The sequence below is a fragment of the Cynocephalus volans genome, chromosome 5 (assembly GCF_027409185.1).
Source record: "Cynocephalus volans isolate mCynVol1 chromosome 5, mCynVol1.pri, whole genome shotgun sequence".
NCBI lineage: Eukaryota > Metazoa > Chordata > Mammalia > Dermoptera > Cynocephalidae > Cynocephalus > Cynocephalus volans.
This window is the reverse complement of record NC_084464.1, coordinates 151,121,244-151,135,163: the sequence shown is the minus strand read 5'-3', so window position 1 is coordinate 151,135,163 and position 13,920 is coordinate 151,121,244. Positions and strand designations below refer to the sequence as shown.

The 13,920-nt window shown below is 36.7% G+C and overlaps 1 protein-coding gene across 1 annotated transcript in view; it reads left to right on the top strand.

The window, feature by feature from the left end:
* Nucleotides 1-13,920, top strand: part of SYNE1 (spectrin repeat containing nuclear envelope protein 1) — a 422,354-nt gene that overhangs the window by 146,805 nt on the left and 261,629 nt on the right. Inside the window, exons 25-32 of the mRNA XM_063096991.1 lie at nucleotides 1,780-1,938; nucleotides 2,160-2,368; nucleotides 3,474-3,582; nucleotides 5,252-5,416; nucleotides 8,302-8,469; nucleotides 9,997-10,167; nucleotides 10,888-11,028; nucleotides 13,580-13,740. Of these exons, the coding sequence (XP_062953061.1) occupies nucleotides 1,780-1,938; nucleotides 2,160-2,368; nucleotides 3,474-3,582; nucleotides 5,252-5,416; nucleotides 8,302-8,469; nucleotides 9,997-10,167; nucleotides 10,888-11,028; nucleotides 13,580-13,740 (1,283 nt within the window). The remainder of the gene's footprint in view (nucleotides 1-1,779; nucleotides 1,939-2,159; nucleotides 2,369-3,473; nucleotides 3,583-5,251; nucleotides 5,417-8,301; nucleotides 8,470-9,996; nucleotides 10,168-10,887; nucleotides 11,029-13,579; nucleotides 13,741-13,920) is intronic.

Sequence of the window (13,920 nt, the reverse complement as noted above, 5' to 3'; positions counted from 1 at the left end):
AGCTTCTTCTCCCATGTAGAAAAACAAAAACAAAAAAAAACCGCAAGAAATTGAACTTGTATAAAACATGATAAAATATGATAGAATTTTGTTATTCCTACTTTTTAGTAGCATCAATTTTATCATATTACTTGAGTACTATTTTTTGTTTCCTGATTTTTTTTTTTTTTTGGCAAGAGTAACAAGGACATTTAATTTATCCAAGCAACATTTAGTGAGCTCTTCTCAAATGAATAAATTGTGTTAGAGATACTACTGAAATTGCTATGAGAGAGAGAGAGAGTGTGTGTGTGTGTGTGTGTGTGTGTGTGTGTGTAGTTGCTGTCCTCAAGGATTGTACAATAGCTATGTCTAAAAATATAAATAAAAACATTTATTGATTAAGGATTCAAGGATGAACAAAGCATAACCTTTTCCCCCAAAGAGCTTAGAGTTCAGTAGGAGAGATGATTAGCTGCAAATAATAAAAGTATAATATCTAATAAGTCCAAAAATGTATAAATAATATATTTATGAAAGCTTTGAAAGAAGGAGGTGGACACACTTGGAGGTTGGAAAAGAGTGAATAAAGTAATTTGTTTTGAGCTGGGACTTTAAAGAAGCAGCAGAAATGTGGGGTGGGTGGGGGGAGGAAGAGTACAGGAAGAGAGACAGCAGGAGAGTGTGCAGGTGGGGACACAGAGATCACCTCAGGCTCAGTCTCACTTGAGTGTTGTGTGCTGTGGGGGAACAGTGGAGAGAGGCTGGGCCTGTCACAGGATAATGATGAGCTGTTGCAGGCTTTCTTCCCTGGGCTAGGCTGCAGGAAGACTAGTGTAGCTGCAAGTGGACCAGTGCTGACAGGAGGTGATATTTCAAATGTGGTATAGGAAGGAGTCTTAGGGTTCAGAAGATTGGCAGCCAAAACTCTCTCCGTGAGGTTGTGTTACTTTCAGGATTTTTAAAATCTCAGTAACAGAGGCTAAAAATCATCCCTGTATGTAAGAAAAACACAGTTAAAATATCTTTTTTACTTGCTAAATTCAAAAATTTAAGCATCTCATGAACAACAACAACAACAAAATTTCTTAAAGAAGTCCAAGCTGTCTAAGATGTCTTTGAAGCTTAACATCATAAATGTATTATGGAATGTGGACTATAACTGGAGGTTGCATTTTATTGCAAATGTTAAACTCTCTAGGATATAACCTGTCCTAGTCTTTCCGTAGCCTCAACACATTTTTTTTGTCAGTTATCTTAGTATTCTATTTTTAAAGTAATCCTTTTAAATGCCATAAAATACGAGTTGGCTAGAATTAGTAAATTATAGGACTAAAGGTAATGATGAAGCTTATGCTTACATCAAAAAAGAAGAAGGTTAAAAATGGTATGTATTGTTTGAGTGTTTGCTTGCTTTTTTTCTCAATGTGTGGTCTAAGGAAAAGAGGACGTGGCAGGGTCCAGCAGCCCTGGGCTGTTGAATGCTGATTTTTTTCTAGTAAGATTTCTTCATGCACCCCACCCCCCTTAGGAGAGGGATATATAATTTCTCTTCTTCCTACCTCATGGGGTTGTTGACCAAATCAAAAGGGACACATTCCAGGGAGAAGGTATGTAGCATCTGTGCGTGATTGAAATCTAGGTTCAAATACTAGCTTTTCTGCTTACCACTGAGTCTCGATGATCTAATCTGTAAAACAGGAACTGTAATTGTAATTAATCTGTAATTGCCACTTCAATTGGAAATGTACATAATCAGGAACATTATCCTCTGTTTCTGAATCTTCCTTTGGAATGCAGGATCTTCAAGGAGAAGCTCCTTATCATTTGCTTCATCTGAAGATCGAAGTGGAGAAGAATAGATTCTCAGCCGCTCTAGAAGAATGCAGAGCTGAGCTGCATCGAGAGACCAAGCTGGTGCCCCAGGAAGGCAGCGAAAAGATTATTAAGGAGCACAGGGTACGTCTCTTGCACCAACAGGTGCATAGTCATGGAAAGGCACATTGTTAATTAAAGGATATGTAACTGATACTTACTTTGGTTTGGGTCTGAAAAAAATGACTTAATTCCTCTACATTGGTAGTCTACGTGGGACTCTCCCTTTGGTTTATCTATGAAAATGTAAAAGTATTATATGGCTTCTCACGGAGATTATAAAAAAAACGTTTATTGTTCATTAGGTTTTCTTCAGTGACAAAGGTCCTCATCATCTCTGTGAGAAAAGGATACAGCTCATTGAGGAACTGTGTGGGAAACTTCCAGCCAGGGACCCAGTAAGGGACACACCTGGAACCTGTCACACGGCTCTCAGAGAGCTCAGAGCTGCCATTGCCAGCACCTATGTGGCGCTCATGGAGGACCCGGACAAGTGGAAGGACTACGCCAGCAGGTAGCCTTGGAATTGTCTCCAAAGGAGGATGTAGTCTGTGAACTCTGTTAGGTCAGAGATCATCACAAAACAAGAAATTACATAGATTTCATTTTACACAATAAAGAAAATCAGATCGTATGACCTTGCCCGCGTTCCTGTACAAAAATGCATAATTTAATAAAAGGGATGGGTTTCAAGGGTGGCTGGTTGGCTCAGTCGGTTAGAGCACAACCTTGGAACACCGAGGTCAAGGGTTTGGATGCCTGTGCCCGGCCAGCTGCCCCAAAATGAAAGGAATGGGTTTCAGTCAGAAACAGCGTGAGGCACTTTATTTCAAAATGACACAGATGTTATCTTGTTGAGGCAGAGTTGGTCAATCCCCTCCTCCCCGATTTCCATATTTCCCTGAAGGGGGCTTCTGCCTCTTTGGATTAATGTCTCACCCTGGTGGGGACATGTGAGGCCAGACCTCAGGTGGTCCCTTCCTTCCTTCCAGGCGCTCAGACCCTGGGACACATTTTTTTCCTCTGCTGAGCTTCTTCAGTAATTGGGCACAGAGGCGGCCACCCCTGCCCTGAGCTTCATGTCAAAGGAGGAGTTTCCAGAAAACTTGTTAATCCATTTGGTAATCCCTTGCTTGTTAAATTTCCAGGAGAGAATTCAAAACAGAAAACATATTCTAACCATTCTGTATTAGTCAGTTTTTGTGGCTTATAACAGAATACCTGAAATGGGGTAATTTATAAAAAAAAGAAAAAAATTATTTCTTACAGTTTCAGAGGCTGAAAAGTGCACAGCCCAGGGAGCACATCTGGTGAGGCCTTCTGCGGTGAGGCGGGGTGACACGTGGTGGGAAAGGGCTGAGCAAGAGAGAGTGAACTTCTCAACTGCGCTCCTTTTAAAGCCATCAGAACCACGCCTGTTACCCCGTGAATGGATCCATCCATTTACAGTCTAATCACTTCTTAGAGGCTCCATCTTTCAATTACTGTAATAGGATTTCCCACTGTCTTAACACGGTTAAAGTGGAGATTAAGTTTTAATGAGTGCTGGTGGGAAATTTAATCCACAGAACATTCTAATATTTTCTCCCTTTAATAAGAAAATGCTCATGTTATTTCAGATTTTCTGAGTTCTCCTCTTGGATATCTGCAAAGGAGACCCAGTTGAAGGGGATCAAGGGTGAGGCCATCGATACCACCAACCACGGAGAGGTTAAATGTGCTGTTGACGTAAGTTCTGGGAGATTGTTTGCCAGAGGAAAATTTCCAATAATAAAAAATAATGTTAGACAATCTAACTGCTGTCTTTTTAAATTTTTTTTCTGGAAAAAAATGAAGTTCCTGATAATTGTCTTAAAAATAAGTCTCCTCAAATTACTATGGAGAACTGCAGGGCTTTTTTTCTATTGAATCTTTGGTAGCTTTGAGAGTTAGTCATGCTCAGTGGTGCCTCTAATGCATCGCTAGCTAATGGGGATTCCTGAGTGGAAAATTGCATGCATGGGTGTATAACACAGCAGAGAGTTGAGAGTTGTCACGGAAAACGAGAACACCGTGTGCTTTTATACAATACATTTTCAGCCATGCAAAATCCAGGTCACAGAAAAATCAGGGATTTTGACAAGGTCTCTAAGCATCCATTTACATCACATTCAGGCTGGATTGACTCATTTCAGCCTCTGTGAGCGTGGGTACAGCCTAAGAAATCCAGCCAAGGTGACAAAGCCTCAGGCCTGAGTAGTTTGCGTTCTGTGAATGGCACCCAGCAGCCCTAGTCCTCTTAGCTTGGCTCTTTGTTCTATAGACACACACTATTCTGAAAATGCTTTACCTTTCAGCACTTTTAACCCTTGCAAGTCACAGTCGCTGTTAAGGGGAATATATTTCCTTTCTGTTCCTGTCCTCTGAAGTTTCTTTTTTTTTTTTCACTCTTTTTTCCAATAACATTATATAATCCCCTCACATGGTGGGGTGCTCAATAATGTCATTGTATGTATATAGAAGGATATTTGTATTTGCCACTGGTTGCTGTTATGGTAGCAAAAAAAAAAAAAAAGATTCACATCTTACAATGAAGAGATCACTTGCTTCTGTAACAGTTTTCTAGCTGGTGTACATTTGCCCTGTGGAACAGCACAGGTGGTTGGAGACCCCTGCCCCATGTGCTACCCCAGAGTTGGTGTAGAAGGGACAGTCTGCCCCAGTCACCAACCCTGTGAGGCCTGAAGCTCAGAGTCGTCCCAAGACTATATTGGCCAGCAAACCCTTCCTTCCTGGATTGGAGCTGTAATCCTATTATGCATCTTAATATATGGGGTGTTGATTTCTAAAAGCTAACAAAAATGAGGCAGAAAATGTAATTTAATGAAGCTAAAATAAATCTTGAGAGTATCCATAACAATATTCAACAAGTGAACTCTTCAGTGAAAGAAATCAGCTAATTTTTTTTTTTAAAAAAGACTATCATTCTTTTTTTCACAAATTACCATGTTCCTTCCAGCTCACAGAAAGTAGAAAAACAAAGTATGTATATACTGCCATTCCCAATCTGGGTATCTCATATTCTTCTACAGTACTTTTAGGAGCATCTTGCTGTGATCAGGGAAATATCTGCAAATATCTAACCAATCTAAGAATTAAGGTAATTTTTTTTTTTTTTTTTTTTTTTTTTTTTGGTATAGACAGTATTGATTTTCCACATCAGGCTTTGGGGAAGCGTTTCCTTTGAGCACTTAAAGATATGTACAAAGAGGAGAATAAATAAGCAGGCACTCTCTTGGTGAATGAATTCCTGGCTCTTACCTGCACCTTACACACCTCTTCAGGCTGAGTCCTTTCCTGCTGGAAAGCAGTTATTCCCAACTGCGCTTTGCTCGTCACAAGTGTTCTTTCGTTCCAGGAGATCAGAAATGGTGTCACCAAAAGAGGCGAGACTCTCAGCTGGCTGAAATCCAGGCTGAAAATTTTGGTTGAAGTTTCTTCTGAGAAGGAAGCCCAAAAGCAAGGCGATGAGCTGGCACAGTTATCTCACTCCTTCAAGGCTCTCGTGACTTTGTTGTCAGAGGTATGTCGTTTACTCACTCTGAACAGACAGTGCTGGGTAAGGAATCTGGAAGGCTCTCCTTCTTTTGGTTGTAGTTTACAAAGCAATTTTATAAAGAAATTGTAGTTGAAACAGAATAGTAATAATACTTATTTATATGAAGATTGTTGGGAAAGATGAGTAGGCTGTCTGAATTATGATCTATGCCATGATTGGATATGTTAGTTTAGGTTAATGACCTATATCTAAGGTACGAAGCTTAACAAATCCACACTTTTTTCACTCTTACTAAAAACATTGTTATTCATGGTGAGTTTAAGGTATATCATAGAGGTTCAGAACAAGCCTTGAGAGTCAGACAGACCCAGGGTTAGAGCTTAAATCTGATACCCCGCTCCCTATGTAATGTTGAGCTTGTCATTTAACATCTCTAGGCCTTTATTTCCTTACTAATAAAACAAGGTTAAAAATACTTATCCTAAAAGACAATGTCAAGGATTAAATGCAATAATGTATATAAAGCACTTACATAGTACAGTGCCTGGAACAAAGTAAATGCTCAATAACTAACTGGTGGCTAGTAATAATAGTCATAAAATATTCAATGTTTGGTCAGCAGGCCAGTAAAATTCTCCTTTAGCCAAGGCCTACTCATTTTAAACTCTTCTATACTCATTTCATGTATGTTTGTATGTGATGTATATGATACAGAATATATACATTCTGTCTATAGGATATCTACTTCATTTCTGGTAGGGCCTCTTTTGCCTCAGCAAGAATATTTTTTACTGACCACATTGTTGTATAAATCTAGTGAGTCTGTACATGGAAGACAATGTAAGAATGTAAAGCAGAATATTTTATCAGTCTTAAAATCATTTAAGAATAAACTCACATGGAAAAATTATATACTGTGTGATGATGATATATCCACAAAGCTCTCTGATTCTGAAGACCTGGAATTCTCTACAAGTGTCTTAACCTAACAGTTTGTCTGTTAACCTTTTATATTTTTTAATCCATGTAGATCTGCTTGAGACTCTAGTTGTGAATTTACATAAGCCCAAAACACTCTGTACTGCTGAACTCTGAACCGCTTGTGATTTCAGTTGTATGTGAGAATTTTGATAGATAAATTACAGTGTTATTAAGAATTTTTGACAAGTTGAAAATAGTGATATAATTAATCAAATTTTGGAACATAAACTATTTCAATCCTTAGATTATCCATCTCTCATAGCAATGGTCAAGTTTAGTTGCCACTATCATACTCTAAGTGAAAATTTGACATTAGTTTCTTCTACTCTTTCCTTAGTCAAGAAGGTAAAAGTAAGTCTAAAAAGTTAGTGTATACAACCAAATACACACATGCAAAAATTAAAAATTAAATTAAATTAAAAGTTGTTGTATATGAAGGCAACTTTTGAGCCAATATTTGACAAATGGTTTTAGTTACATCAATAGGCAAATTTGTGACATATTGTGTCCCATACACACAAAAAAATTTTGGTAACATTTAAAATTAGAAGTTATTAATCTCCTTAACATTTTACCAAGGCCATTTGCTTTGTCTTCCAAATACTGTCATGAGGCTGCTCATGGGACTTGTAACAACAATCTTTCTCTAATAAATGTTTATGCAGACGTTAATTCTTTACACACTCATCTATCTTAAACTTCTGTATAATTTATATTAATACCTTTTTTTGCTGCTTAATCACTTAGTGAAAGCAAAAAAGAGAGGAATGGAGAGAAACATATTCCATTTATGCATAGATTTATATAAAAAGATGGATTTAGCACATTTCGTCCGATCCTTTGATAATAATCCATTTAATATTTAAATTAATGCTGAACACAAAGTGTTCACAATTGACTGGTGTCACAAAAAAAGGCTGTGGGTAGAGTCACACTGTGTAGTGAACAGCCACTTCTTTCAACAGAGCTGATGATTTATACTGAGATCTGGAGTTTGTGGTTTTACAGGGTCTTATTGCTGCTAGTTTGGAGAACAGCATGCTCCAGGTTGCCTTGGACACACAGATCAGAAGAGGGTCAAAGAAAAAGATAAGAGAAGGAGAAACTGGAAGACATCTGTGGAAGACACATGATAAAATAAAAATTCTCAGTGAAAATGGAGAAGGGTAGACTTTGAAAACAAAAGATACTGGTGGAACTAAAACAGGAAAAGCAGAAATCAGGCAGAAGAGAAAGCTGAAAATTAAGGGAAATGACAAGGAAAAGAATCTACTAAAGAATCCCCGGATTAGAAATTATATTGATGTTTTGTGCAGAAATATCGGGAGTGCATTTTCAACAAATCCTCTTTTATTTTCTTCTTTTTCCTCTTTACATTTTTTTTCCTTATTTACTTTAATACAATGGACTCAACTTTCTTGTAAGTCCCTTTTATAACTAGGTTTTAGTCACAAGATTATAATTAAAGGGACTCAGGAGACAATATATACAGTTTTACTTTCCTGCCTTTATTGCCAGGTCAAGTGACTTTTTGATGTGGCACAGAGATGTGGCTTCAACTATGCGTATTCTTAAAACACGTAAGATTACGTGAACTTCAACAGGGTGGTGTTGATCAAGGGACACAGACTTTAAGTTACAGGATGAATGAGTTCTGGAGATCTAATGAAAAGCGTGATGACTACAGTTAATAATCCTCTATTGTATAAATTTTATGGGAGAGTAGACTTAAGTGTTCTCACACACACACACACACACAAAAGTTAAGTATGTGAGGTGATGAATGTATACACCGAAACATCACATTGTATACCTTAAATGTATATAATGTTTATGTGTCAATCACACCTCAATTAAAAGACTACATGAACTTCACTAAGTAGCTTACGATTTACAGAGGTTTTGTTTTTGTTTTCATGAAAACCTAGGTTGAAAAGATGTTAAACAGCTTTGGGGACTGTGTCCAGTACAAAGAAATAGTCAAAAGTTCCCTTGAAGAATTAATTTCTGGCTCTAAAGAAGTTCAGGAGCAAGCCGAGAAGATCTTGGACACTGAAGACCTGTTTGAAGCACAGCAGTTACTTCTTCATCACCAGGTAGAAAGGGCTTCCTTACTTCCCTGCATCTGTGTAAAGCTGATTGGTTACCGACAGAACCAGAGAAACACGGAATATACTCACTGGGCTGGACGAGTGGGGAAGGGGGCGTGGGAGGACCCTGTTGAATAGTTCAAAGAAGTTGGCACTTATGTTTTCCGTTCTCTCTGTTAAATATTAAATATTTCAGAATATCCTGCAGGACAAATTCCCAGACTGAGTGGTTTGATGACATCAGAAAGTTTGAGGAATATTGTGGAGAGAAAATTGATGTAGCTATGAAAACCTGCATAAACCGTCCTAAATGGTCCTTTTCATAACAGAAGGAGAGCTTAGAGATAGGAAAACGGCTTCATTTTTGAGATCGCTATTCTTTTGTCATTATGTTAAAATCTTTCTTTTCAACTTGCAACTTGGAACACAGTTTAGTTTGGGAGATTATAACTTACTTGAAGTGCCAGACCTTTCAGGAAAGTTTGCTCTTACAAAGGATTAGAATTAGAAGTAAAGAAATTTGGACATATACACTGACAATAAACAGTTTCAATCAACTTAGTTCCTGATAGGCCAGTAGTGAACATTAAAATATACACATAATGGAATATATTACTTGTCAGTATCGATATAAATGGAAATATGATTCAAATCAAATATTTTAATAACAGAATTATAGCTCATTTAATGTATGGTAATATGCTAGCTAATTTTATATATAATATATGAAAATGGAAGTTGAATTAAAAGTATGTGCAAAATAGCAGCCGCTAAACTTTATCGATTTATTTAATAATTATAAAAAGGCTGTGAATACAAAAAAATTAATGTGTGGTGTTACATTGTTTTCAATTATTGTAAAATTGTTTGGGTTTCCTTTTACTTTAAATCAGAGATATAAGACTATAGATATTTATATTAATATTTTAAAACTCTACTCATATTTCTTAGATCAAGTGCTTGTTTATATGGATATGTTTATTTTGTGAAAATTCATAAGCTGTATACTTGGGATTTATGACTATTCTGTTTGAAAATTATACTTCAATAAAAAGTTTATTTTAAAATATAGTTTATGCCATGATATTTCAGCAGATTAACTATTCTGAATATACCCAGGAAGTAAATCCCTTAATATTAGCACTTTTACAGCATAGATGATAAAAAAAAATTGAAGTTGAGACTTTGTGTTTTCAGGCAGGAAATAATTATTTAAAAAGAATCACGTCAAATGAATACGTGGCCAAATATTTTCTGGACTATTGCACAAAATGCTAATGTTCTCAAAATCTGTATACAACTAAAACACTAAGGCCGAATTCCTTATGTTGTTTATCATTAAAACACAAAATATTTATACATAATGTCCATCTTGACTAATACAGAGTCCCCATTACCTTTACAATGCAGTTGGGGCCCACGCTGTGTGAGATTTGTACCTTTCTGTACCTCTGCTAAGTGTGGGTGTTTACGCCCCTGCTTAACTGCTTAAAGAATAAAATTTATATCCATCTGTTGAACAAATGCTTCCAGCAAAAAACAAAGATGATCTCAGCAAAGAAGAGAGACGTGCAGCAGCAGATCATGCAGGCTCAGCAGGGAGGAGGTGGGCTGCCCGGCCGAGGCCGCGAGGAGCTGCAGAAGTTGGAGAGCACCTTGGACGGCCTGGAGCGTGGTAGGGAGAGGCAGGAACGCCGCATCCAGGTAGGAGCTGGGACCCAGGGCTTGTTGGAGGAGAGGCCTCGGCTGCATTCACTTCTGTGTTTCATCTCACAACAGCAGGGGCAAAGGTTTACTCCCGCCTCGGATGCCCCAGCATTGTGTTAAACACGTGACATGCATTATCTCTTTTAATCATCACATCAGCCCTAGGAGGTGGCTTGTGTGATTAGCACATTTTGTAAGTGTGGTTGCTTGAGAAGAAAAAGTTTGAGGACTTGGCCCAATGCCACACAGCAGTGATTAATAAATAAAGCCAGAGTTTAATCCACACTTGTCTGAATCCAGAAATTTGAAATCGTATCATTTCTCTTTTCTAGGAAGTCCAACGGCCTCACTTTTATGCTTTATTGTGATGTTGACATATTATCTTTTTAAAAGCTTTTGATTTTTGCCACCTCACTTCTCTCTGTTTCTCTCTCTCTTTCTCTCTACCTCCTTTTAAGTAGTATTGTTAGATGCATAGGACTTTACAACTGCTGGAGAACTCAGAAATCACCTAGATGTAGATGAAAGCATGGAGACCCAGAAAGAAAATTCTTACAGAAGACACAAAAATGATCTTGATTCAGTGCGACTGTGTAAAATTTGAACTAAGAGTTCACTGGAAGTTGACAGTTTAGCAAATGAATGAGAAAGTATGATAATATTTTGTGACACACTTTGGTAATTTATAACCTGAAATGTTTATTTTTTCAATTTTAGGTTACATTAAGAAAATGGGAGCGATTTGAAACAAACAAAGAGACAGTGGTCAGATACCTTTTTCAAACAGGTTCAAGCCATGAACGCTTTTTGAGCTTTAGCAGTTTGGAAAGTTTATCTTCAGAACTGGAACAGACAAAGGTATATTAATAAGACCATATGGTTCCTTGGTCCTCATTATTCAGAAAAACAGCAACAAAAACTATTTATCCTCCATAACTCTCCATTAACTATTAATTATTGTTACTCATTTAATCGATACTTACTATTTATTGATGACTCACTATTTTCAACACACTGGGGAATGAAAATATAAATAGGATTTAAACAGCAAGGACTAAGAGAACGTTTCATGAAAGTGGGAAATGGTTAGTTCCTTAATAGGTGTACAGATTTTTAAAAAATCTGGAGGCAATGATATTTTTAACTAAACCTGAAAAGGCAGGTAAAACTTAGAAAACCAGAGTTTGGAGCAGAGAACAAACATTCCTCGAAGGGGAAATGGCATGATGTATAAAAATCGTAGAAATGGGGATTCTGTGTTATAAAGCAGAGTAGAGAAAGGGAAGTGAATTTATAAAGGAAAGTTGTGCCACATCGCAAAGAGTTTTGACGACTTAAAGCATTACTCTCCAGGCAACACAGAGCCAGAACCATCAAAGGTTTTTAAAGAGAGTTGCATGACCAGAGCTGTGCTTTCGGGAGATGAATTTCTAGGCAGGTGTTGAAAATGGATTGAAAGCGTGCAAGACTAGGGTCATGGGACCTGATTAGAAAGTTATTGCACATGTGCCTATGGGAGTTAATATGGGCATAAATAAGGGAGGTGGGGGGTAGCAGTTGGTGCATGGGGACAGATGCAAAATGAAAAAAATTTAGCTAAGTGTCTAATTTGGCTATATGAAAATAAGTCAGTTTTATTGTTAAGAACAGTATAGATCCATACATGTATGAATGCTGCTACCACTTATATGTCTTCTTCTTAGGACTTGGAGATAAGATATTACAATGTTTAATTTTGTTTTTATCAACATCATTCTGCTCTTTGCATTCCTTTACATTGTGTTTTCCCTGTACATAGTTCACACAAAAAGATCTAAGATTGAATGTATATAAGCATTTTAAACAGTACATTCTATGTGTTTTTCCTGAGTTCTGGGAAATACTAGTGGAGGGGGGGATGCTTTATTTTACACTCCTGGTTCAATTCATGGGATTTTGAGAGATCATGCTTTGATTCAGTTTTCACAATTGAATCTACAATGACCGTAAGTTCACATGTAGTAATAGTGGGTGCTTTTAAACCACAGTATTTAATATTGTGACATTAGCAACTATCATATTTTAGGATATTATAAATCTCTATACCATAAGAAAGCTGTACTTACTCATTTTTATTCTCTCAAATTGCAGGGTACTTCTCTGAAGTAACATTGATATTTCTATGAGGACGTTAAGTCTTTAAAACTTGAAGCTATAAGAGTATTATTTAGTAACTAACTATCTTATATGGCATTATGTAATAATTCTAAGAGATGCTCAGAGTAAAAAGCTGACTTTAAAAAAATATATATTTGCATTGAATTTCTACATTGCCTATTCAGGAGAGGGGAATTTATGATCAACATTTAACCTCCTGTGAGATTCTCTTACATGAGAAGAAATGAGACATTAAGTTAATTTTCTTCACTCAAGATTATCACCAGGCTTACCTTTTCCAGTTCAGTATTCAATATATTTTATTTACCCAGCAAAATTCAGATAGCATGTAAAGTTTACCAGTGCCTCATACATATTAAATTATCTTTTGAATTAATATAGCTCAGTATTATCGAAAATCAATATATAGATTTAATAAACCATTTTGTCCTCAATTTTATGTGAGGGACATAAAAACGATAGTCGGTACCTGCCAGAGTGTTAGGCACTTAAAATGAAATTGCTAATGGAATGCTAATGGTATGTTCCAAGAAAAACATCACCATCTGCATTTTACAGGAAAGAGCCTGAAAAGTAATTCACCCAATCAAACAACTAGTGGCTATAGCTGACCCAGGGTTCCAGCCCAAGTTTGACCAGTTCAAAGCTTACCTTGTTTCCATCATGTCCTATATGTATATGTAATAAATAGGATTTCACTGCATTAAGAGCAGATTATACTTGTATCTCTTTTCAGGGAACTAGTTAACAAAATTTTTTAATGGTAAAGATCACTGATACTCTGTATTGACTAAGATAGTCTTCAATTAAACAAACAAATATTTCTATTCATTGGCCTAGAAATCTATTATCTCTATGATTGAAGAATCAATCACTGTTGAACTGGCCTGTAATAAATTAACAGATTTGTGGATGTTAATTATTATAATGTGGCTCAGAATTCTAAACAATAATCCAAAGCCAGGAAACAATGGGAAACCGTTTTTGTGAGAGTTGTTGGATAACTATGAAGATAGAGAGTTGGTTTTGTATATAAAATGGAAAACTTGTAGCAAAGTGTCTATTTTGACTCTGTGAAAATAAGTCAGTTTTATTGTTAAGACTAATATAAGACCATACGCATATGAATCCATCTATGCATCCACTCGTTTATTTGGGGGGAGATGATGAGAGTATATGCATTTTTTTTGAGAGAAGAGTTAAATAAAATAAAATGCCCACCTAATAACAGTTATAACATCTTTTTATTTAGGAGTTTTCTAAACGGACAGAGAGTATTGCAGCCCAGGCTGAGAACCTTGTAAAGGAAGCTTCAGAGATACCACTTGGGCCCAAGAATAAGCAGCTGCTTCAACAGCAGGCCAAGTCAATCAAAGAGCAAGTCAAAAAATTAGAAGACACGCTTGAAGAAGAGTATGTGCTTGACACATCCTAAACTTTCTTCTCTGAGATAAAGTTTAATACAGTCTTTCCTGTATCTTGTATTCAAAACATTCTTTTAAAATCTTGAAGTGTCTGTGTATTTCAGCATGTTTTGAGGAAGTCACTCACGATTCAAAAGAAAGTATCACCAGAACAGGAACCAATATCTAT